This window comes from Varanus komodoensis, unplaced genomic scaffold, assembly GCF_004798865.1.
Source record: "Varanus komodoensis strain SLA01 unplaced genomic scaffold, ASM479886v1 scaffold41, whole genome shotgun sequence".
NCBI lineage: Eukaryota > Metazoa > Chordata > Lepidosauria > Squamata > Varanidae > Varanus > Varanus komodoensis.
In genome coordinates, this window is record NW_025335954.1 from 6,696,679 (window position 1) to 6,720,791 (window position 24,113).

Consider the following 24,113-nt stretch of genomic DNA (forward strand, 5'->3'; position numbering starts at 1 on the left):
AGAGAGAGAGAGAGAGAGAGAGAGAGAGAGAGAGAGAGAAAGAACATGCTCCGTGGTTGAGTTGGCCTTGAGAAGTGTGAGAAGCATAAGAGCCTGACCTTCAGGGCTCACAAAGGAAGGAACTTCCTTTTTATTTAATTTTTTAATTTTTATTTTTATTTTAAACGTTATTTTAATTGTTGAATTTATTTATTGATTTTATATTTATGCCAGGGTGTCTCCAGATTTTTATGTATTTCTATAGCTATTTATTTGTATTGGAAGCCGCCCCGAGGCTTTTGTGAATGGAGCGGCATATAAGTGTTCCAAACAAACAAACAAACAAACAAACAAACTTTTTGCTTGATGTCATAATGGGCAGCAAAGTGTATTGTGGGTAGTTGCACTTCCTTTGCGATTTCAATTTCTGTGCCAGTTTCACTGCAGGGCATAAACCCCAACCTTCAGAAAAGATAACAAAGGAGTTAGAACATTAGCAGTTCTGTATTATTAAAAACCTCACTGCAGAATAACCACTACATCCTTCTGAACTCTAGAGGCTTGAGTTGGATGTAATTCAAACACTTCCATGCTGAACTGTTGCCCAGAGGGAAGCTTTCCTCTTCTGTAGACAAGCCAAGAATATGGGCCTCTTACAGCTCATGGGCAAGATTTGCCATGCTATTAAATTAGTAAAATCTCAACCCTGTGTCCATGTATTTACAAAAGCAAGGGCCCCTTAGAAGTAAAGGAAGAGAAGCTCTCCCTGTGGTGAAATCCTACTTATGGGAGAAGAGTCCAGAAAAATTCTGAAAAAAGGTGTTATTCTGGAAAACACAATCCAACTATTTTTTTTCAGAAAATTGGGGGAAGGAGATATATTTTTCCTCACATTTTCCAGGATTTTTCCTCCGGTTCTTCACATGACTACTTGCAAGACTTGGGACCTCTTAACCAACCCATCTTTGGTTCTGTTTCTCTCCAGGTGATGGGCGCTATTCCTTGCTGGGCCAGCCTCTGCAGTATAATCTCTCCATTTGCCCCCCACCTCTGTTGCACAACCAGTCCAGCTATACAGCACACCAGGTGAGAGAGGACATAGTAGAGTCTCAGGTGGAAGGAGTGTTTTCCTCTGCATAGTAGGCCAGGTTGGAGATAAAGCATACCAAAGCATCATGGTTCCCTTCATAGTTGAGTGTGCTGCTGCAGTAAGCCAGAGGCTTTCAAAGCAGTCCCAGCTATGTACACAGTTGCCCCTGCCCCTGCCCCTGCCCCTTCATTGTAAAATCTTGAGGGAGGAGACGCACTGAAAGATTGCAGCTGAAAGAACCAGCCAGATTTTCCTCTCGAGAATTCTGCTTAGCTCTCTCTCTCCTGGCAAGCCATTTGTAGGATCATATGATTTTAAACACGGTTCTGCGCTTGAGCAGTCATCCTGCCTGAAAGTGTGGTTAGAGTGTTGAATTGGGATCCAAGAGATCCGTGTTCTAGTACCCATTTGGTCACAAAACTCACTGGGTGACTGTGCCAGTTGGGGCCCTCAGCCCTCTAGCTCACAGTGTAGGTTGAGAGGAAGAGATGGCTTATATAAGCCGCCTTGAATTCCTTGAAGGAGGAAAGGTAGGATATAAATATGATAAATAAATAAAAACAAGTAAATGCCAGTGAGAGTGGGACCAGCCATAGCCTTGTGGACTAGGAGCCAGAATTCCCAGGTCTCTTCACGTGAACCTTCCTAGGTGGTTTTAGCTGTTCATTTGCCATGTGGGAATAATACTAATGCCACGGGGTGCTTTTTTATACAACTGGAGGGGTGGCTGAGATAATATGCATGAACTGCTTTGCATACTTCAATGCACTGTACAAATACTTGGTGTAATTCATTGCAAAGGCTGAACTGAAAGTGTGACTGCATGCTGAATTGCAACCTAAGAGCTTTTGCAAAAATGGCCCATGAAACGTGACACTTCCACCGCTTGGAATCTTGTGGTGGCCCCTTCTCTGTTCAGCTTGCCTTTTGTAGGCCTTTTTCACCTCAGGTGCCTTTTCTTTCTCTCTACACTGTGGATGGCAAAACTGAGGTCATATGCTGCTCTGGGTTCCTGAGCTCGTGCCTCAGCAGTCTGCTTGCTACTTGTGTCACAATGTGGCTGTAAGTCAGGTGTGAGTGATGGGAACTCTGATCAAAAGCACCCTCCAAATTGGGCAGGGCATGGAGCCCAAGGGAAAGTTTGCAGCTGGTTAACTATGTAGGGTTTGGGCTCAGGGTTAGTTAGAATAGCAAACATAATCAGGGATGAAGCAAGGGGGAACTGCCAGTCTTCCTCATGTAGAAGAACGAAAGAGAAGACAGAATTGAGGTGTTAAATATGGAACTGTGGGGCATTTCCACTGCTACAGTGTGTAACTCAGATTTTTTAATTATTATTATTGATGAGTAGTCCTTTACATCCCACCTTTTCCCCATGCTAGAGCCCATGGAAGGATCCACAGGGCACTCACTCTCCCATCCTGACACTGACCAGACTTTGCTTAAGCAAGGTTGCTGCTTCAGGGAGCTAGTTGGTATTAACTCTCTTGGCAGAAAAGGAGTGATTATGCTTTCTAGGACCTGGAAATGCTGCTTTCCAGGTCCTGGCACTGGTCAGATTAAATACCAGGGGTGATGCCTGGGTGAGTGTGGCAGTGCCCTGTGATATCACTCTTTTGCTCTTCTGTCACAGGGACAAACAGGGATGAAGCATGGCAATCGAAGCAAGAAGCAGGCTCTTAAGTCGGCTTCTACGGACCTTGGAACAAGTGATGTAGGCAAGTGACAAATGTTTGCACACCTGTTACACACCCATTCCACTCACTGTCCCCTTTCTAAAGTGTTCTTTCTCTTTGCCTTGTGCCAGTGTAAATGGAGCAAATGCGAAATCTGGGAGAGGGATTGGGAAGGGTGCTGTCGTCCCCACACATTGATGTGGCAGGGCCATACCCATCTTCCCTACCTTCCGACCAGTTGGAAATAATGGGAAATCCATGTAGCATTCTTGCCTGGGAGGGAGTCCACTGCCTCTGAAGGGCTGGCTAGCTGAAGGGGTTGGGTCTAAGCGGGGAATAATGTGTGAAGCTCCTACTTACTTGCAGGGAGGAGTCATGCCTTACCTTTGCCAGAACCATTTCCCAGGTTAGGAGCATTTGTTCTAGATCTAGTTAGGGTTCGGCGAGGAAGACCACTCTTTATGCGTTCAAATGATTTGTGGGTTTCATTTCCCCTTTCGACCCTGCTGCCTCAGCCCTAGATTAGAATGAGTATAGGGTTGGGTACCTCCTTGGTCTTTGGCCTGTGTCAAGACTAAAAAGCACCCCTTTGCCCAGAAGGATGGCAGTTTCACCTTGGCCTATCACTTTCTTACAGAGCCAAGGCAACCAAAGCCATCACAGATCATACCTGTGGATACCATGGCAATGAAGCAAACTCTGGTTTCTCAGAGTGCACACCTCATTTTAATAGAACCTGCAGAGAATATGATGCCATCCAGCAAGCTTTAAAATGCAGAAGTCCAGGACTCTATTTCTTTGCTTGCTTCTATTAATTTCTGGAGGAAGTTTTCCATGGCAGAGTGTCCCTTGACAGAATCCCATTTATGTAAAACTGGTGGTAGCATTGGACAGGAGGAGCACTCCAATCAGCATTGGGTGGCTGGAAACTGCCAGCTTAACATCCCATGGTAACCCTGATGCAGCCTTACTACCATTTTCTTAAGCTTTATGTATTTAGGCTTTCCTGGAAGAAGGATTGGTAATTGGTGTAGAGCTGGGGAGCCTGCATTCTTTAAACTAGTATCCCTGAACATTTCACTCTTAACCAGCACCCTCTCTTATGATCATATAGCCCAGCCTGCTACTCCCTCCACTCCTCCATTTTTTCATTTGGATAATATATGGAGATCAGTGCTCACTGTGAATATTTGTGTCATTTCACATGTGCAATTATAACAGGCCTTGTGCATTCTTGACAAAGAAGTGGCTACTGGAGACATGCTTGTGATGGCTGGCTTGCAAACCTGTTGCAACAAAGAGCAGAACTGCCTCCCCACACAGAGTTTGCACAGAAGGCCAACAAATGGTGCTGACTTGGACTGGTCAATCTCTCCCTGCTGTTGTTAGTAATATGAACTACGCTGAAGCTGGCTAATTAGATTTGGGCAGGACACACTACATTGGCATTGAAACTCCGCATGCCCGCAAACGAGGAATGTTGGAAATGTCCCGTAAACAAACAGTGCAGAGATGTCCTGCTGTTCCTTTAAGAGTTGCTTTAAAATCACGAAACCTTTCTACCCATCCCCCTCCAGTGGAAAATAGCCTGGGGTGGGCCTGCTATATTTGTTGCATGCCTATTTAATATTAGCAAAGCATTTCACTTGCCAGGACCCAGCACTGCCGCTAACTGGAAACTAGACCTGCTGTGCTGCTCCTTACTTGAGGCACAGATCCAAAGCTACTGCCAAGGCACATCCCTGGCTGTGGTGCGTAGTTCCCTCTGCCTGGGAAGCCACCAAATTGGCTGGCAATGTTCTTTTCTGCTGAGAGCAATGCTGCCAGGCGGGGCTGGGCGAGACCAAGCGGGGAGAGGCAGCTGCTTTACTCGTCTCGTCTGATCAGTGGTAGGCTCATCAAGAATTGAAACACAGGACTTTTCCTTGGGTCGCATCTTCACTAGGAGAGTTCAGAGGAAGAAGTTGGGACCACATGGCTGTCACTGGCACCAGCCCATGGACCTGAGCTGGAGAAGTAGTAGGGGATGTGTAATTAGTGGTCAGGGGCCAGCTACGTGTACATCAGCAAAATGGCAAGGAAGATAATGGGCCTTGCTTGACCTGAGGAATGAGCTGCTCATTGCCCCATGAGCTTTCATCCCAGTAGAAGTGGCAACAGAGGTCGCATTGCCAGTTTTATCTTTGGCATGTCAGAGAGCCTGAAACTAACACTGTCTTGCTCCCTAGATTCTGTTCCCTGGAGCCAGACGTCATGGGCTCTGGAGAAGACAGAGTTAGGTTCAGCCCTCAGTCCTCATCAACCAGCAGTACTGACTAGATGAGTGGTGGCTCCAGCCTAAAAGACCTGGGACCTGGCCATAGCTTGTCCTTTGGCACATTGGCTGAAGCAGATGCCAGGACTTCCAGGCTCAGTCACCCACCTTCCAGCATCCTGTCTTAGTTGCAGCTGAGGATACTACTGACAGCCTTCTCTCTCTTTCTCCTCCCCCCCACCCCCGCTCCCTGTGCCACCTCCAACAGTGTTGGGTCGTGTCCTGGAGGTAACTGACCTGCCTGAGGGCATCACGCGTACAGAGGCTGACAAGCTCTTCACCCAACTCGCCATGTCTGGTGCCAAAATCCAGTGGCTCAAAGAGACTCAGGGGCGTCCTGGGGGCGGTGGCGACAACAACCACGGGACTGCAGAGAACGGCAGGCATACTGACCTTGCTGCCTTATACACCATCGTGGCCGTCTTCCCCAGCCCCTTGGCAGCCCAGAACGCCTCCTTGCGTCTCAACAACTCTCTTAGCTGCTTCAAGTTGCGTATGGCCAAAAAGAACTATGACCTGCGTGTGCTGGAGCGCGCCAGCTCTCAATAGGGGCAAGTGGAGGAGAGGGGGCAACAAGCACACTGGACTGGCCTCTCTGGCCCCCTCTCAGCCCCTTGCCCTTCTGCCTCCCCCTCCTTTGTTTCCACAGGCACCCTGTCTTCTTTTTTTTAAAATTTTGGTGGGGGAGGGGGGATCTTTCTGGAGATATTTATATGGACAGAATGAAGAGATACATTGATTTTTTTTTTGTTCTTTTGGTTTTCTGTTTTTATTTTATTTTACTTTTTGTGTGAAAGAACATGTCCCACCCCTTACCCCCTCTCTGAAACACGTGAATATTGTTTTTGTTCAGCGTTGTGCCGCGGTACGGAGCCGTATTTAATTGCACATACAGATGTTGGCTGGGTATGTTCACTGTACATTTTATTTAATCTGGGTTTATTATTATTATTAATAATATTATTATTATTTGGTTTTTAAATATAAAAAATCGTCTGTCACTTTAAAGCTGCTTCCTCCCTGCCTCTTTCTCCACTCAGATGTTGTGAAAGTGAAGCCCATCAAAGGTGGGCAAGATTTCCTTTCCTTCTTCCAAGCTGGGTGCTGTTGGGATATGGCCTCGGGTGAAGCAGATGGCTTCAATATTAAGCTGATATTTAATTCCTGGATATTGGAATGGCAGGGGAGTAAATATTGGTGCAAGTTGGGTGCAATACTTCTGAAGGGCCTTCCTTTCCTTTGGTTCTGGCCACTGCAACGTCATGTTTGCAGTAACATCAAGTTTTCACATCTTGTTTACAACACAGTTTGAACAGACAAACCATGTTATTGGGAAATGAAAGAGGTTGCTTCTGATCTCCTGTTGCTGGATACATCAAACAAACATAGGAGAGCACATGTAGCATTCAGCTGTAGTTTAGTACAGCTTTGCATGCGTCGGACAGCTGCTCCCAGCATTCCCAGCCAGTGGCCATGTTGGCTGAGAATTATGGGTGTTGTAGCATCACCCTTCCTGAATTTCAGGAAGTATCACATCCAACTGCAGCCAGTATTTACCAAGGACCCCTCCCCCAAGTAATGTATTATCTCAAAACATGCATGAGCTTAAGTGTGTGTCCTTCCAAAAACATCATTGAGGACAATATCATTCCATTAACCTTGTTCCAAATCTTTATTAGCCAAATAGGTATTTAACAAGCAGTAATTTGGCAGCTCCTAAAAGATAATTTTCTCTAGTCTTTACTTTAACGTATTCATTTAGAGAACTAATATGTTGCGAACTACTTGAGGCTACCATGTTTTTAAAGAGTCTTGTGACTTAACTTGAAAACATGGTTAAATTTAGGCCAACTTAACCATGTTGTGCATTTCCTTTTCCCCTTTTGAATCACTGACTGTTGCTAGCGGAATGGGAAGATGACAGAAGTAGCCAAGGATGGCAAAACTTAAAGCAGGAGTGGGGAGCAAATTTTGACTCATAGTCCACCTTTCTTCTGGGGAAGGACCTCAAGGACCCCATGCCAGCAGTGGGCAACCCATGTGCCCCTTTCCATACATGCACATTTCATTTACATATCTCCCCCAAATCCAGGCACACACCTGTGTACATATGCATGCACACATGCGTGCATGAACACACAGATGCATATGCCCAGGAAGGTGGCTCTGTATGTCCTTCATTAGCTTCTGCCCTGAGGAAATTTCAGGAGATCCTCGAGTCAGCTCCATTCACCCCTTGTTCTTGAGGTTGCATGCAACTAGCTTCCTTGGAAGCTGGCCCTTTAGGGTGTGCCAGGCAAGGAGCCAGGTCTGTGCACACCTTGCCTTTCCCAATGGGCAAAATCATGTGGTGGCTCCCAAGGAAGCCAGTTTCACATGCCCCTTGTCTTTCTTCAGAGCAGTTCAGTGTTTTTTCAACAATCAAGTCTTCTAACAGTCTCTGAATGGAATGCTGCTGGAGAAATTGATGATGCAGCATTGAAACACTCCAAAGAAGAGAAGATTAAAGGTAATGGGGCATGACTTCATAAAGGGGGCATTTCCAAGGGAAGCCGGATGGGGGCTGGATTGGAGAGCCTCACAGCCGGATTGAGCATTATCCCATTGCTGCTTTGAGAGGTGGGAGAACTCAAAAAAGGCCTGCTGTTTTTGGCAGCACCCGTTTTCCAAGAGTAACTAGTTAATCTTCAACCAGCCAATACTACCATTTCTGAACTTTCTCCCCACAAAGACAGATTTGTATCTTTAACTTTGCTAAAGAAGATGTCAGTCTGATTTTGCAAGCTAGGGAACTAAGTACTATTAAAGATGTTTATTTTTCAGCAAGAACAGAAATTCAGAGACAACAAGCAGGTTCAGTATTTGGTACAAAAGGAATCTTTGCCTGCTAGGAAAGAAGTTATGAACCTGAAGCTTCAGTGAGTTAGGTTTAGGGGACCAAATATCTTTTCTCAATGCCAAGGATCAAACCTGGAACAAGTGATGGAATGCTACAGAAGAATACTCCTGACAATACACAGCTAATCCCAAGAGTCATCACACACATAGGTAAGAGATTTCAAGCTGGAGGGACTATGACATCTAGGGGCTGTGACATGCAACTCTTAATTTTTAAAATTAAAACTAGATAAAACATATAAATGAGGTACATTTGAAATATGGGATTTTAGAAAACTGTAATCAGTTCCACAGATTAGACAATATTTACATGTACTTAAAAACATGCACAGACCTAGGCTTTATCCTCTTTCCTCACAGAGGTTATTCTGATTTAATCAGAAGATACCAAAGAAGTGAATTGAATCCCTCTTGACTAGAGTGGTGCTATTTGACCCATTCTCTCCACATTATGTTCTCTTCCAAATCTGTAAGGTGCACATTCCCAGTGCAGTATACTTTGTCTTAACCTTTTCACATCTGTGCTCATGTTTATGTATATTTTGTGCTTTGAACAAACAAACCAAGTTGTGTGGCAAATAGCTTTTGATTTTGTATAAAATGTACAATCTATAATCAAATGGCATAGTTAATTCTGCTGGCCTTGGAGGAGGCCCAGTCCTATGTGAAGATAACTGGAGCCCTACCTATCAACAACAGGAACTCTCGCTTCGTACCTACCTTTGAGAGTTTCCCAGGTATTGCTGTAGTGCTAAAGCGACTAGCAGTGCCAACCTGTCAATGTCTGCTCAGAAGGAACTGCCAGTGAATTCAGTGAGATCTACTCCCATATAAGTGGGTATAGGATTGCAGCCTTGGCAGCTAAAAGCTGGAGCTATGCTCCACTAGCTATTCTCCAGATTAAGTAGATAATTCTGGTGTAAGAATTGGAAGTACTTGGCACATAAGAAGCTGTCCTATAGCAGGCCAAGACTGGTTGAAGGCAGCTTCCTATGTTATAGGTGCTCTGATCCTTCTTTGGGCTTCACAGGTGAAATTCAAGGAAAACCCCATAAGGTCAAGTCTGGTGCTAGAGAAAACTTTAGCTGCCCTGATCCTTGAAGCAGGTTGATCTTTATGTTTTTCTTTAAAGTTCTAATTTGGTGCCCTCCAGATAATTTTGGACTACAACTCCCAAAATTCCCTGTCATTGCCTGTGCTAACTGGGAATGATGGAATTTGTAGTCCAGCTCATCTGGGAGGCATCATAACCAAAGAGACATCCACTTCAACGGGTGGCTGTCAACCAGCAGGGATGTATTACTGGGACTAACCCTGAGAAGGAGAGAGTACTGCTCTGAATACTTTGGGCCCATTTTTTCTGGAATCAGTAATGAACATTGGTGCCTTGCATGCAGACCCAAGGTGGAACTTGCAAACCCAGACAGGTTCTTATTTTCAATTACAGTGGCTTCAGAACCTGCAGGAGTGGGACAGGAGAAATGGAAAGCAATCTTGTCAATGGTATTTTGTTATTGGGCATTTGATCATGGATGAAAAAGTAAATCTGGCAGGTTCTTGTGTAGTTTCCACGCTCCTGAGTCTCTCTGCTGATAAATCTTGACCTGAGCCATTCTGATGAGGTGCTAATTTGCAGCATTAAGTTAGTGGGGCCCTGCATCTTGGGCCTTGATTTCTCTTTCAGGCGTCATGAGCAAATGGATCTTTGTTTTGCCTCATCTGCATGCCAGTATCTGGACAATGCCCGCCCCTTCTCTGTCCCGGGTAAGTTGGCTGAGCTGCTGCATTGATGTCTCAGACAGTTTGGCCCACAATTCATGTTCAAGCTGCTACCTAGTGTCCAATTTCTCTGTGTCAGCCCTCCCAATGGAGGGCAGCTGTCTTTTCCCCTCTTGTCCTGTCACTTCAGTTGTGGTGCTGGGACAGCAAACTTTTGCATGTTAGGTTCTGGGAAGGGGAAAAGTCTTTATCCACTGTATGGATCTCTAAAGTGACACAGCAGGCACTCTGGGGCTGTAGGGGATTGCCTGATAGGCTCAGGATTTAATCTGCAGAGAGTGTGAACCCATATTCTTGAAGGTAAGTGTGTGTATATAAAATACATTTATACTGGGATTGATATCTTTATACCTTGCCAGACTTCACTGCCATCAGCTACTGTTTTCTTGCGGGGATATAAGTGTCTTTTCTTGGATTTGACACTTGAGAAACATAGCAAATATCTCTTTGTTTTCCTCCTGCTGTCTTTAAGCGGTTGACTTTCTGTGTTAGACAAATATATCAGTTTCTTTCTGGAGGCTTAGAATGGCAGAAATTCCTCTTCTGACAGTGACTAGGGAAAGAACTAGTGTGCACAGGAATCTGTGTACATATTTTTGCAGTAATGTTGTAAAATTGAAGGTTCATCACTTCCTGAAGAGTGTTCAGTTTTGCAGCACAGGAGCCCAGCTTCCGCAGATAGGCAAAGGAACGGCCCCGGCTACCTCCCAAGCTCTTGTTATTTGGAAAGGAAGGAGGTGAGGGCTGTTTGTGGCCCATACGTGAGCCATGAAGCGGTGAAATGCAGGCCTGGCCTAACCACTTAAAACGCGAGGAACATTTTGTCCCTGGGGAAACGGCTGTTTTCAGTTGTTGAATGTGAGAGGCTGAGTTTTGTAAAAGAGCAATGCTGGTGACCATCTCGCGTTTTGTGCCAGGAGGCTGTTCCTTGCCTCCATGCCAACCTAGTAAACGTGTTGCTTATTTGAGCGGCTAGTAATTAAACCTCCAGGAATCGGAGCCTGATGGCTGCTCTTTGACCACTGCTGGGGCTTCGGATCCATGTGTAGACCTGGAGACTCCAGAGCCAGCTACACACTGGAAACCCCAAATGCTTTTGTGCTGAGGGGCTGCGAGTGACATGGCTGAGGGCAGGCTTGTTTGTGGTTGGCCACTCCCTGGGTCGTTCATACAGATCTGGAAGCTGGGAATGCTAAGCAGGGGAAAAGGGGTCTTGTCCCAGGCCAAGAATTTCTTCCTGGTTTCATGTTGGGGGCTAAGTCCTTCTGTTAAGGATTTTGGAAACGTCTGGAAAGTTGTTCTGCCAATTAGTTTCAAAGGGTCAGATGAGTTAGGAACGTATGTTTGTACTCATACCCACAAAGTGATTTGTGAACAGGGCTCACTGAAAGCATCATCAGAAGGTTTTCAATAACAGGGCTTAAATATCTGGAGTGATCATAAAGAAAAAACACCTCTGAGCATGTGTAGAGTTCACTGAGTAATCTTGGCATATGCCTTCACAACCAGGATTAAGGAGCAGATTTTTCCAGATGATCTTCCCGGGAAGTTAATGAAAATGAAGCACTTACACTGTTTCAGTGCTGGAATCCATTTTATCTCACCAAATACTAATCCCATAGTAGATAATCTCTTGTTTAGTATACTAGTTCCTTGCAAGAACTATTTGCCCCCTATCCTTTTCTCTAACATAACTGAATTCTGGGAAGCTAATGGGGAAACAGTGAATTTCTGTTCTGACTCGCTCAATCAAATAAACCCCCATGGGACATTTTACACAGATTTCGTAATGCTTATGTTGTCCTCTAAGGGTATTTTATTGCAGATTAAAACTAGTTTAATGATCTTAGGAACCCTTGGGAATTGTGTGGGTTGGCAAGCGATGTCTGATTTTCAGCATTCTGACCAAACTACAATTCCCAGGATCCCTCCCTCCCCCTCCCTCTCTCTCTCTGAGAGGGAGGGAGGGAGGAAGTCATTAACAGTTATGCCCAATATAAATCCATGGTATAACTACGGCCTTGCTGAATGAACTCCTGGGGCTAGTTAGGAAACCCTTTTAAAAATGCATTTTAGAAATGGATACATTCAGTTTCTAAAGTCACAACGCCAAAGTGGATTGGTTCCTTTTTTCATGCATGAACTGGCCTACCCTTTTTACCAGCCTGAATTGAGAATAAACCAAGAGACTTAATCAGGGATAACTAATCTGTATTAGGAGCCCTAGGAAAAGAGGTAGTTTTGAGTCTACATGCAATTTTTAAGACAAATATGAGGGACTCTGTAAATGTTTCTGAGCAAAGATGATAAGGTAACTCTTTTTTAATTCTACTCTTGGCCATTGCTTGCTGGATTGTCTTGGAATGGCAAAAATACAGTGAATGTGCAAGTTAACAGCGATGGCACAGAGGGGCATTGTCTGTTCCATTGAAAAGAAATTACTGCATTTGCTTTCCCCCAGAGATGGCTGCAGTGTGGTAAAAACGAACAGTTAAAAGCCTAGACGTCCCTCCTCCCTATGAGTGAGATGACCTGTTTGGGAAATATGACCCTTGTCAGCAACTTTTTATTGCCAGTGCACCAATTTTAACCATTTTCATAAGCCATGCTTAAGTTAGTTTTAGACATTGCCAGGGTCTTATTTGAATGAAAAGCTTCCTTTGATGGGATGAATCACGCTGATTCCTATGATTGACTTCATGTGCTCTGTTCCAGACTCAAAGGTGGCCTTAGTGTTACCAGTGAAGAAGTCATTTAAAGGGGGTGCAGGGTGCTTGCCTTAGCAGCCCCACTACCAAGGACTACCAGCTCCTCTTACCACCATTCTTGCCCTCTCTTTGTGCCCTGCACAACACAAATTAGAATCAGAAGTGTTCAAAGGATCGCATTTCTATCAGATTTCTCTGGCTTCCATTTCAAGCTGTTCATCTGCTTGAGGAAGCAGAAATGGGCATGTGTGGAAGAGAGAATGTACTTATTTATTTATTCAATTTATATGCCCCTCCACTAGGGATAGGTTCTCTAGGTGGCTTACAACACGATAAATTGCAACAACAAAAAACTATACAAACATAATATAACATTTGCTACAAAGACCAATAATAATAATAATAATAATAATAATAATAATAATAATAATAATGTTAACAGAATTAAAAACCAAAATAGGAAAAGAATAGAATTAATAAATACTATTAATTCTATTAATAAATAGAATTAAATATATATATATATATTCTCAGAAATAATGTATAAACCATTAAAATAAAGAATAAATATCTCTCCTTTACAATCATGTCCCATTGCCAGCAGCATAAAATAACATTATTAATACCTAAAAATTAATCTGCTACAATAACTGCTAAACAGATATGTCTTTAGTTGGTGCCTAAAAGCTGAAAGAGTCAGTGCCAACAAGTCTTCAAGTGGGATTGAATTCCAAAGTTGGGGTGCTATGCTGGAAAAGGCCCTCCTACTTGCAGATTCCCCCCTCACTTTGTGAGGGGAGGAACACAGAGGAGGGCTTCAGATGAAGAACACAGTGAATGGGCTGGTAGATATGAAAGAGGTGCTCCCTCAGATAACCTGGCCCCAAACCGTTTAGGCCTTCATATGTTCTTGTGAGCACTTTGAATTGGGTCCAGACAGCAACCGGCAGCCAGTGTGACCTGTGTAGGACAGGCATGATATGCTCACATATGCTGGTCTTTGTTAGCAGGCGTGCTGACTGATTTTGGATAAGTTGCAAGGTCTGGACTGTTTTCAAAGACAGCCCCACGTAGAGTTCATTACAGTAATCCAAGCAGGTGGTTACCTGCACATGGATGAGCAGAACCTTTCCATGGTTATCCAAGTAGAGACACAGCTGATAAATCAGCCAAAGCTGATAAAAAGCTCTCCTGGAAACCTGGGCAACAAGTGATATCTCGGGATCCAGGAGTACTCCAAGACTGAAAACCTTATCCTTTAGTGGGAGCACAAAAATTCCCCATTTGAACAGATGGACTCCCCAACAACAGTACCTCCATCTTATCTGGATTCCACCTCAGGTTATTGGCCCGCATCCAGTCCATTACTGAGCTCAGACAAATTTAGAACTGCCTCCGCCTCACCTGGGAATGATGAAAATGAGAGGTGGAGCTGGGTGTCATCAGCATACTGATGTCATTCAGAGGTTTGAGCTGAAGTGTCATCTCCCAGCAGTTTCATTAGATGTTAAAAAACATGGGGACAAAATAGAGCCCTGCAGAATTCCATGGCACAAAGGCCATGGCGCAGAGCAATAGTCCCCTGGCAACACCATCTGGAGACAGACAGGTAGGAGCAGAGTACATACATATGTATGCATTATATATATATCCTGCCATTTATCCTTTCAAGGAACTCAAGGCAGCTTATATAATTCTCCTCCTCCTCTTCACCTTACTCACTCAACAATAGCCCTGTGAGCTAGGGTGGGCTGAATGTCTGTGATGGGCCAAGGCTGAGCAGGGACTAGAACCCAAATCTCCTGAGTTTCAGTCCCACTCTCTTAACCACCACACAACACTGACTCTCTAACAAGAGCATTCTGAAGAGTTTCCTTCTTCCGCCTTCTCAAGTTATTCTGCATTCATCCTTTTCTCTCACCCCTTGGGTCTTCTTAAAAGAAAGGACCAGAAGTTTCACACTGGGGACCAAATCTTACCCTCCTGGGTACTTCAGATGGCTACATCCCTTTTCCTTGAAACACTGAACATTGGGTCACCTCCCACTTCTGTGTCATTTCCCCCATTCTGGACAGTTGAAATGCTTTTTTAAGGCTTAGTTACTGGCAAGAAGAGCATTAATCCAAAGTACGCGGGTATATAGCTCTCTTTCCCTTTGGTCCTGCCCCTTTCACCTTCAGCTCCACCCAATGTGGAATGTGCCCCTCAAAAACTTTTCCAGAAGAGAAGTTGGCCCTGGGCTGAAAAAGAATATGTACCCCTATTTCACAACGTTGACTTTCTGACTCGGAAGGCTATAGGAGAGAGGGAAAATGTGGCTCCCAGAGGCAGGAACTTTCTTCCCTATATAGGCCCCAAGCAGTTTGCCAGAAGGAAGGTCAGTGACTGACACAGCACAAGTTCCACTCATGCACCGTTCTCATTGAGCCTGGGGGCTGCCAGTTGCTGAGCCCTTACGATCCACTTAGCTCCTTTTTGTGGCATGTCAAGTAATATGTTGTGGGAATCACAGAGCATACCAAACTGTGGGCATTGTAAAAATGCCTACAGTACCTTTTTCTAGGTAGCGCACAGAGACATTGAAATGACCCCTGCTGCAGAAGTGAAGCCTTTTGTTACGCTGGATGACCAGATGTTGCCCAGAACTGGACAATCGTCTCCAAGGTGGTTGAGATGGTCCTATGTGAGGTGCAGCACTGATTGACTCCCATAAGGAACCAAAATACCGTCTCTGCCTGTCCAGTCCCATGCTATACCAGGCTGGAGCTAGCTCTTTGCCAGGTAAAAGCTCTGCTAAAGCCATCTTCACTCTCCAGCAAGACATTTTGTGCTACTTTGACTGGGATAGAATGCAGAGCTTTTTATTTTCTTCCTAGGTTAGACTAGGGTCCAGTTTCTATAATCAGGAGAATCAGGTGGGCTTGACCCCTTCAGGCTCAAGGCTGTAGTTTCACTTGCTTATAGAAGGTAGAGCATTCAGACTTTCTACACACAAGTGACTAGTACTTCAGGAGAATAATACTAAGGTAGATTCTTCCCTCAACTGCCAGGTGCTTTGGTGCAATGTTTTGGCCTCATACCACCACTGTAATGGGGGAATATTAAATCATCACAACCCCTCCACTTACATCCTGATACCTAACAGTTCAAGGGAACCATTGCCATTGGACTCTGCCAAATTGTATATCAACTAGTCCTCATGATCTGTCTAGCTCCAGGGGTTCCCAGAATTCTTTCTTTATGGCAGGGATGTGCCAGTTGTGGAATTCCAGGTCCAGCATCTCAGGTGAACCTTTTGTCATCAAAACCATGAGCTATGGAACTACTGGCAAAGTAGAGAAAGGCCTTCTCCTTAATCTTGTGGGACTTGAGTTATGATTATTCACCAGTGAGTAAGGTTACTCATTCATAAACTTCATAAACTGCTCATCTTATGGAAGCTCTGTATTAGAGAAAGAGAGAGAGCTTATGGACAGAGCCTTGTGAGCTCATTCTCTCAAGATACTAAATATAGTGAGAATGATTTCAGTTTTTAAAAAGTGTGTGTTGGAAGGATGAAGGCATTTGGATGTGGCAGAGTAAGTACTTAAATGATTGAGTTGTTTTGCAGAATTCCAACAGAGTTTTGTTTTGAATAGTTTCACTCCAAAACCAGAAATTGCAAAGGCTCTATGCATACCACAGACATCAATAATTTGTCTGCGAGCTCATATTGATTCAATAAAATGATGCAACAAGATACTCATGATAGTATGCTATAGTCCTGATTATATAATGCAGCCCATTGAGGCCCCATCTGTCTTGTCAGTTCAAGAGCAGTAGTACTAGTGGGGTGGAAGGCATTCTCCACATGCTCAAAGGTGCTCTTTCCACATGTGTCAAGGATAAGCTCTGATGCTGAACTCTTGTTCTCAGATGAGCCTTAAAGCACTGCCAGCCCAAGAACTGGCATTTTCTTCACCAGGCTTTTATCCTGCCTGTGACATCATTCCACCCTTCCATCCCTGGAATTTCATGGATTGGACAGCTGGTGGAAGTGTCTAGATGTTTGTGATTTCCCACAGTAGAGATCTACAGAATATGAGGGCACATGTGGTTTAAGCCCGAGGGATCTTGCCTGATGCACACCCCTTAAATAGATGCTGTGCGTACCACTCCTGTCCTCCTGGACCCTGGCTCATACCCCATTGGCTTTGTTTATTTTTATTTTTATCTTTGTATCCGCTCTCTTCTCTGTGCAGTATGACAGAAAAAGAGATATTAGAGCCACCTGCATCACCCACGTCTGAAGGGGGTAAACCCTCGGAAGGGGTAAGTGCTGTTGTTGGTTAAATCGGGAGGGTGACTCCTAATTCCTGCACAATCAGCCACAGGGTCTGTCTGGAGAAGCGTGGTCTTTCTCCAGAACATCCTAGGATGCCAGAACCTTCCGACTGTGGCCTGTTTGGCTGTGGTGGTTGCAACCAATCAGATTGGGAAATACTCTTCCACATGCCTGCTTGCTAGTGAAGCCAAGTGGAACCCTTCCCAATAAGAACCATCCCTCTGCTTCCCTGCATCCCCAAGACTTTCTGATCGCTGTCACATTTCACAAGCACGGAGGACCGCCTCCTCCTCGGGGTGTCTCCTGAAGGTTAGGGTCGCCATTGGGCCAACTTGTCCAGCTTTACATTTGCACAAAGTTTTCTGTTATGGCCACGATCCAAAGAAATTACTCCGAGTCTCTTGCTCAATGGGCTTTTCAAAAAACAGCAAAGATACATGTTTTCTTGAACAGAAAGCCATGCTATAACCCTTATAAACTAGTGCATGGGTTGCCAGCAAGCCTGAATAGTGAAATAAACCTGCCTAGGTTTGTCCCCCCTCCTTTCTGTACAGATGGAGGACTTGCTATTTCCCCCCACAGTAAAAGCTACACATTGGAATTGGTTGACACACTTTTTGAGTAAAAGCTAAGAAGAGGGATGGCTTCAGAGTAATTTCTGGCAGCTGTGAGGATGTTTCTTCCTTCAGTGCACATCCCCTTTGTACTTCATAGGACCATGGAAAGCTGAATTTTATTAAGCCAGAGCTAGTTTTGCCCACTGTGGGCCCATGTAGCCCAGTGTTGCCAACACTGATGCAGTTCAGGATGATGGGAAAATGAGGAAAGCTTGTGCTTCATCAGTATTCTCCAACCAAGAAGCATGGTCTCCTTGTTCCCAGTACCAAATGCAAGCTTTTGTTGATACTGTTTGAATAGGAATTATGTGCATTTGGGTTCATCTTTTCTTCAAGTGCTAACATATATGTATACTTTCCCCTCACTCTGCAAGACATGCATCTGAAAGTGTCCATTTGTTTTATTTCATAGATTTTTATATACCCCTGAACATACTGAAAAATATCCCTAAATGGGCCAGAGAATTCATTATAGTGGACCTTAAAATACATAGTGTTAAAATGTTAATTTGAAACATTAATAAAAGCCTTGAAATCATTTAAAGCAACACTGCAATCGCAAGCAAGCCTACTGAGCAGCACATTTGCTCAGGGAAGTCCTGGGTAAAGAAAAGGGAACAACATGTTTCCATTGAACACATCTGCTGCTACTTGGGAAGTTGTGTCCGACCCTTTGTGACCCCATGGACAACACTCCTCCAGGCATTCCTGTCCTCCATCATCCCCCGAAGTCCACTTAAGCTCACACCAACTGCTTCAGTGACTTCATCTAGCCACCTTATTCTCTGCCATCCCCTTCTTTTGCCGTCAATTGTTCCCGGCATCAGGCTCTTCTCCAGGGAGTCCTTCCTTCTCATTAGGTGGCCAAAGTATTTGAGTTTCCTCTTCAGTATCTGAGCAGTCAGGGTTGATCTCCTCTAGGACTGACCGGTTTGATCGCCTTGTGGTCCAAGGGACTCACAGGAGTCTCCGCCAGCACCACAATTCAAAGCCCTCAATTCTCCGGTGCTCACCTTCCTTATGGTCCAATTTTCACAGCCATACATTGCAAGTTGAACACATATGCAAAGGCAATTGCAAGCGTGAAATGTACAAGCATTGCCTGAAAAATGTGCTTGTGGGTGCGACCTGGGCAAGGCATGGTTAAAAAAGCAAGATTTTCAAGCATCCCAGCAGCAGCTCTTGACTTTTCCCAGCCTTCCAGGGAACCATCAGGGATCAAATCTGCAACCTTCTATATACAAAGCATATGCTTTACCTCTGAGCTATGGCCCTTGTCCATGGCTGTGCTTTTGGGGAACACAAAGTAGAACACATTGTAAAATGCCTTACAGCATTAACCACAAGGCTAGGCTGACTGAATCACAGAGTTAGAGGAGGACTGGTTGGCTATCTAGTCCGATTTCCCCTGTTCAGTGGGGGAACTCAGTCCTGGAGCTGTCTAGCCTGTACTTTAAGACTTCCTATGAGGAATACTCCACCCTCCCTCTAGGAGGCTTCCGTGATCACATTGCTTGTACCATCAAGACATTTCTCCTAATGTTCACCTGAAATTTGCCCTTCTGTATCTTAATGCCATTAGATGTAGTCCCACTGTCTGGGATGGCAGAAAACACATACTTGCCCTCCTGCATAACAGCCCTTCAGGCTGCCCCCTCAGTTGTCCGGGCTGGTTGGGCACTAACCTTTCCACACTGGAACCAGAATTTTTTGAATCAGCAGTTTGCCAACCCTGCCTTTCACAAATTGCACAAAAAAGCCCCCTTTTGCTTCACATGGGGTGGCCAATAACGCATGGAGGATTGCTGTTCAAGAAACACCAAGCCCCCTTTAGGTGGGCAAAACCAGCTGTTTGGGTTTGTTTTGGATCCTGGTCTAAATTGGCAAGGCATGCTGGGCATTTTGCAACTAGGAGGTCAAAGTTCTGCTTTACTGAGGGGAATATATTGTTACAGCGATGCATATGCATATATTCAAGCGGCATAATTCCCCAGAAGTTGCTGGAATGTCAAGCAGGTTGCTGGAATTTGGAGGCATTGGCAGAGACAAAATAAGTTGGGGCACGTGAACACATAATGATCTGCAAGTCTAAAAGGAAGCTCACACGAAGAAAGTGTGTTACTTTCTTGGCAGCTTGAAGGTGGCAGCTTGAAAATTTTCTCTGTGAGGTTTCCCCTTGGGACATGAGCAAATGGAGGTGCTGGCCATTTGTGCCTACCTATGCCTACCTCCTTGCTGGGGGTGCTCATTGTATTTGAAGTCTTTTTTAGGTGGGAGTGGCTCATAGAAAGTGCTGGACTAAACAGTCCTATCCAGAATAATATTTTGACATTTTTGGTCACTAGTGACTTACTCTCACCTTTGCACGCCACTCAACTCCTAACCTTCAAATGTGGGACAGAAGCCCTTTTAGTGTGTGTGTATCTTAGACAAAGTACTTCTGTGACAAAAACCAGCAACACAATACTTTATAAGATCTTTATGAGCAATGGGGTTTGTCTTTGGAAGAGATCTTAAGAATTAGGACAAACTGTTCTGTGGGATCCCCAGAAGTTGTAGATGTTTGTGATGAGATACACAAATATATTTTTGGAACAGTTGGTCATATCTACCCCAAAGCCTACTGTTAAGCACTCCTTTCCCCTTCCTGAAGCAATGGTGATTCTAGCAGTAATGCTCAAGGGTTGTTTCTTATGCATAAGACAAACTGGAGACCTAAGTGGCTTTATAACACTTATTTTTATTTACATGCATAAAAGAAGGGTCTAGTGGAAGCAAATAAAAACAGGCTGCAAAACCACCATTCCTGAATCAGATTCCCAAAGCACCGCTATGCTACCACCAGCCTTTTGCCATCCTACTAAACTCTCAGCTCTGAACTCCTAATTCTGCCTTCTTCCAAATTCCAAGCTGCCTCTGCTTCTTGCATTGCACATATTCTGCTGTTGCATTCCGTGTCCATGTTGCATTCCGCAGGGGAAGGAGCATGTTCCAGCCATGAAGGGCACAAGTTTGTTGTGTTAAGCCCTCAACTGCTCACTAGTTGCCCAGAGTTAGGCCAACTCACGATACAATGACTTGAATTACCTACAGTGGTATCCAGAAGGTATTAGGCACTTGTGCAGAGCAGTGGACAGGGTGCTGGAATTTCACCCGCTAAGCCCTGACTTCTGCATTGGCATAGCCTTGTCATACAGCCTTAGGCAAATTGCTATCCACCCCATCTCCGTTCCACAGATGTCAAATGGGGACAATAGCAACCTGCTTTACAGAGTTGTTGCATCGCTTGAATAATCAAATCAGTCATTTTAAAGGAATATAGATGATGAGTCACAAAAAGATGGAAAATCAGAGGCATTGCAAGGGTAAAGCAGGACAAGGGGAGAGTTTTAGGAATGTACATTCACATTAGGAATATCCCTTTTCAATTCAGTCTGCTTGCTTGTCTTTGTTCATGACATAAACTTAGCAGATAGGAAATTCTATCTAAGAATGCAAAATACTCTACTCGCATTCTCTGCATCGCTTACAGCAAGCCCCACTGTATGCCAGGCGGTTATTATGCTAGACATGTTGCAATCTTGGGGCTCAGACCTGCATCAGTGTCTTGCTTGAGGCCAAACTAGCAAATGTGTTGGATAGGTAAGACTTGAGGAAGGGACCTGAACAAGAGTCTCAGCTTACACTTTTGCCACTTTGGCTAGCCAGCTGCACACATATTGAGCTTAAAATGTGCATAAACTTGGCTCACTATCAAGAAACTGTGACAGTGAATGTGCAGTGGCTTTGTTCCTTCTCTTCTCATTTACATCTTTCCTGAACATACAAGCGGGCCCATTCAGTGATGCGGGAAAATGCAGAAATAAGAAGACTGAGCTTTGCTTTCCCACAACAGTCTTCCACAGACTAAGATTTCTCTGCTCTTCATACTAGCCTACCTTCCAAAAGGGCCTCCATCTAGAGGTGTGGTCTCTGTTCCAATTTGTTCTGGAAAAATGTAGGGGACCAGATATGCTTTCAGATACAACATACTGGTTTTGCTATTCTACACATTCTGCTTGTTCTAATGTCTCGGAACAGCAAAGGGACTCTGCACTAGAAGAGAACCGCTCAAGATTGGCGTAAGGTTCTTCTTACTCTACTGAGCAGAGGTGGGCCACTTGGACATGCTTAGGTGGGCCACTTGGGCCACTTAGCTATGCTGCCCTACAACTTCCATGATCTCTCCCCATGGGCTGTGCTGATGAGTCACAGGCCAAAGCTTCCAGGGAGCCGTAAAGTGCTCATCCTTGTGGTGGAGGAGTTACCCATAGAATACAGCACATAGAAACAATCTAAACACTGCAGGATTTTCCACATTTCATTAAACTCCCAAATATCAGGATCCCAGGGGACTCTGTATGGACACAAATAAATATATGTGAAAGAGCGCAGGAGGATGAGTATTGGCTGGCTCTGTCCCCTGAGACATAAATTACCAAGTACAGCCTCAGGAAAGAGGTTGCATTTCAAGCATTGTTTTCTTTATGCTGACTCTGTGCTTTCCAGTGTCTTGCCATCTCAGGCATCCTCTGTAAGTGGCCCCGGCTGTCCTGCATGGCAGCAGAATCCACATCTGGTCTGGCGATGTGTCCTCCAGCCCTCCTGCCTTGCACAGACTGAACCAGTCAGGGTCAAGATGAACTTCAGCATACCTCTGGGATGAAATTACGTACTGGTTGCTGTGGGACTGACATTCAGAGCTGGTGGCACAGTTAGGGTGCGCACGAACACCCGTGGCATCTCTCCTGGCCCTTCTTTATGGGCTGAGCCCACCTTTTCCCCTGCCCAGCACGGTTGACACATTGACTAAACTGAACAATGACTACTCTGCAGTCAGTCTTTATGCTGCTGTTGTTATTATTGAATGGACCAGACTTAGCATGAGTTAGCTCTTTGCTTGATAGAAGAAAGCCTTCCAAACATGTACTTAACTGTGCTGCATCCATATTAGCTAGGGGGTCCATCCACTTCATTCCCCTAAGAGCGGACTACCCCACAGCGGGGTGGGGGTGGCAACTGTAGGTCTTTATCTCATGCTAGTGCAATCCATTAATGCAATGGTACATTTTGAAGTGAAGATGCATATCATAACAGTCCCCATAACCATGTCCCCCAGGAGACTCATTTCAATAATAATTTAAAAAGTCCTAGGAGTTGTGTTCTACCTGGAGCAGATCTTCTGCTAAGCTAATGGGTCTCAGTTACCAAAATACTTAACATTAGCACAGTGGTTAATACATTTGTTGCTTGAAAAAGACATTCTCTCCCAGATCTTGTGAAGTTTGCAGTTAAGCTCAGAGGGAATACGGAGTTCTGGGAGGGGTGGCCGATGGTTCCTATTAACAGGAAAGCACTGGCCCTTTATCCCTGCAAACTCTGCCTTCAGTGCACTCTGGCTCCCCCCTTGTTTTCTGCCTGTCTTCGTGCTGGTGAGGAAAGTTTGCCACCTATTGATTTGAGGTGATACTGCATGCTTTGAGCCCAGAAACACTATTAGTACTCCTTGATACAAATGGACCTTTGTTCTCTTAAATGCACATTTGCCATCTCTCCCTTACTAAGTATAAGCAGAAAATGTGCAAGGGAGTGCAGATTATTGATTTTGCAGAGTGCAAAATTATTGTTTTTGCTAACCAGTGCCATGCTCAGTTGGCTTCTTAACATGTTAGGTATAAATGCTTAAAATGAATGCAAGTGAAACAGGGCTGACTGAATCCTCTTGTAATACTAGAACCCAGGTTCATTCATACACAACTGGATAGCTGGAGATTCAGGAAAGATAAGGTAGTGCATCTTCACCCACTACATAGTTAAATTATGGAATTCACTTGCATGGGATATTGTGGTGGCCACCAATTTGGATGGTTTTAAAAAGAGATTGGACAAATTCATGGGGGAGAAGGTTCTCAGGGTTACTCATCCTGGTGGCTAAATGCTGCCTCCAGTATCAGAGGCAGTGTCTTGGGGAACACAGGCAGGAGGGTGCTGTTGCATTAAGGTCCTCCTCCTGGGATCCTGCAGGCAGCTGGCTGGCCATGTGTGAGCAGAATGCTGGGCATGATGGTCTGGTCCAGCAGGGCTTTTCTCATGTTCTTCAGCTCTTACATTCTTGCATACTTGCAAAAGGTGGTGAATGCACTCCTCTGGGAGCTTGACTGCAGAAATAATACACCATTGCACCTGATGCACATAACGCATCAGGGATATGTTGGCTACTTAAATTTGGGACTGCGGACTTTAAAGTATCAGCCAATCACAATCAGTATGGCTGCAATCTATTTGAGGCTGCCCTGGTTCTAGTGTATTGTACAAAGAGAGGAACATAAAATATTAGATAGTCTTTCCTTCTAACAATGAGTGGCACTTTTGTGTAAATTAAGATGCCTTTCAGTATCTGAAAAGAAGGGGGCAAAGTGCATTTTGGAAATTGGCATATGGACTTTAAATGTGATGGATCAAACAGTATAGAGCATAACTGCTAAGAAACGTTCTTTGTGAGGAAGCTCCCATGTCAAATCTATCACCATTGCCCCTTCTTCCTAAGTCTGCAACATGGGCATAATAATGCTGGCTTACCCAGCAGGCTTGTTAAATGGTTTGCTGAAATTATACATGCAAAATTTTTGAAACTGTATGACTGCTTCTTCACATAATTATTAACAATTTGTTGGTTACAAGGCAGGTGG

General features: G+C 44.6%; 2 protein-coding genes across 17 annotated transcripts in view; both read left to right on the forward strand.

The window, feature by feature from the left end:
- R3HDM2 (R3H domain containing 2) overlaps nucleotides 1-6,067 on the forward strand; it is a 168,177-nt gene extending 162,110 nt beyond the window's left edge. For all 16 annotated transcript variants that reach the window (XM_044443190.1, XM_044443189.1, XM_044443191.1 and 13 more), the window contains 3 exons: nucleotides 965-1,065; nucleotides 2,703-2,787; nucleotides 5,268-6,067. In XM_044443190.1, the coding sequence (XP_044299125.1) occupies nucleotides 965-1,065; nucleotides 2,703-2,787; nucleotides 5,268-5,608 (527 nt within the window). In that variant the 3' untranslated portion in view covers nucleotides 5,609-6,067. The remainder of the gene's footprint in view (nucleotides 1-964; nucleotides 1,066-2,702; nucleotides 2,788-5,267) is intronic.
- A 2,017-nt stretch (nucleotides 6,068-8,084) lies between these two features.
- STAC3 (SH3 and cysteine rich domain 3) overlaps nucleotides 8,085-24,113 on the forward strand; it is a 39,957-nt gene continuing 23,928 nt past the window's right edge. The window contains exons 1-3 of the mRNA XM_044443184.1: nucleotides 8,085-8,107; nucleotides 9,642-9,721; nucleotides 16,686-16,755. Of these exons, the coding sequence (XP_044299119.1) occupies nucleotides 9,681-9,721; nucleotides 16,686-16,755 (111 nt within the window). The 5' untranslated portion in view covers nucleotides 8,085-8,107; nucleotides 9,642-9,680. The remainder of the gene's footprint in view (nucleotides 8,108-9,641; nucleotides 9,722-16,685; nucleotides 16,756-24,113) is intronic.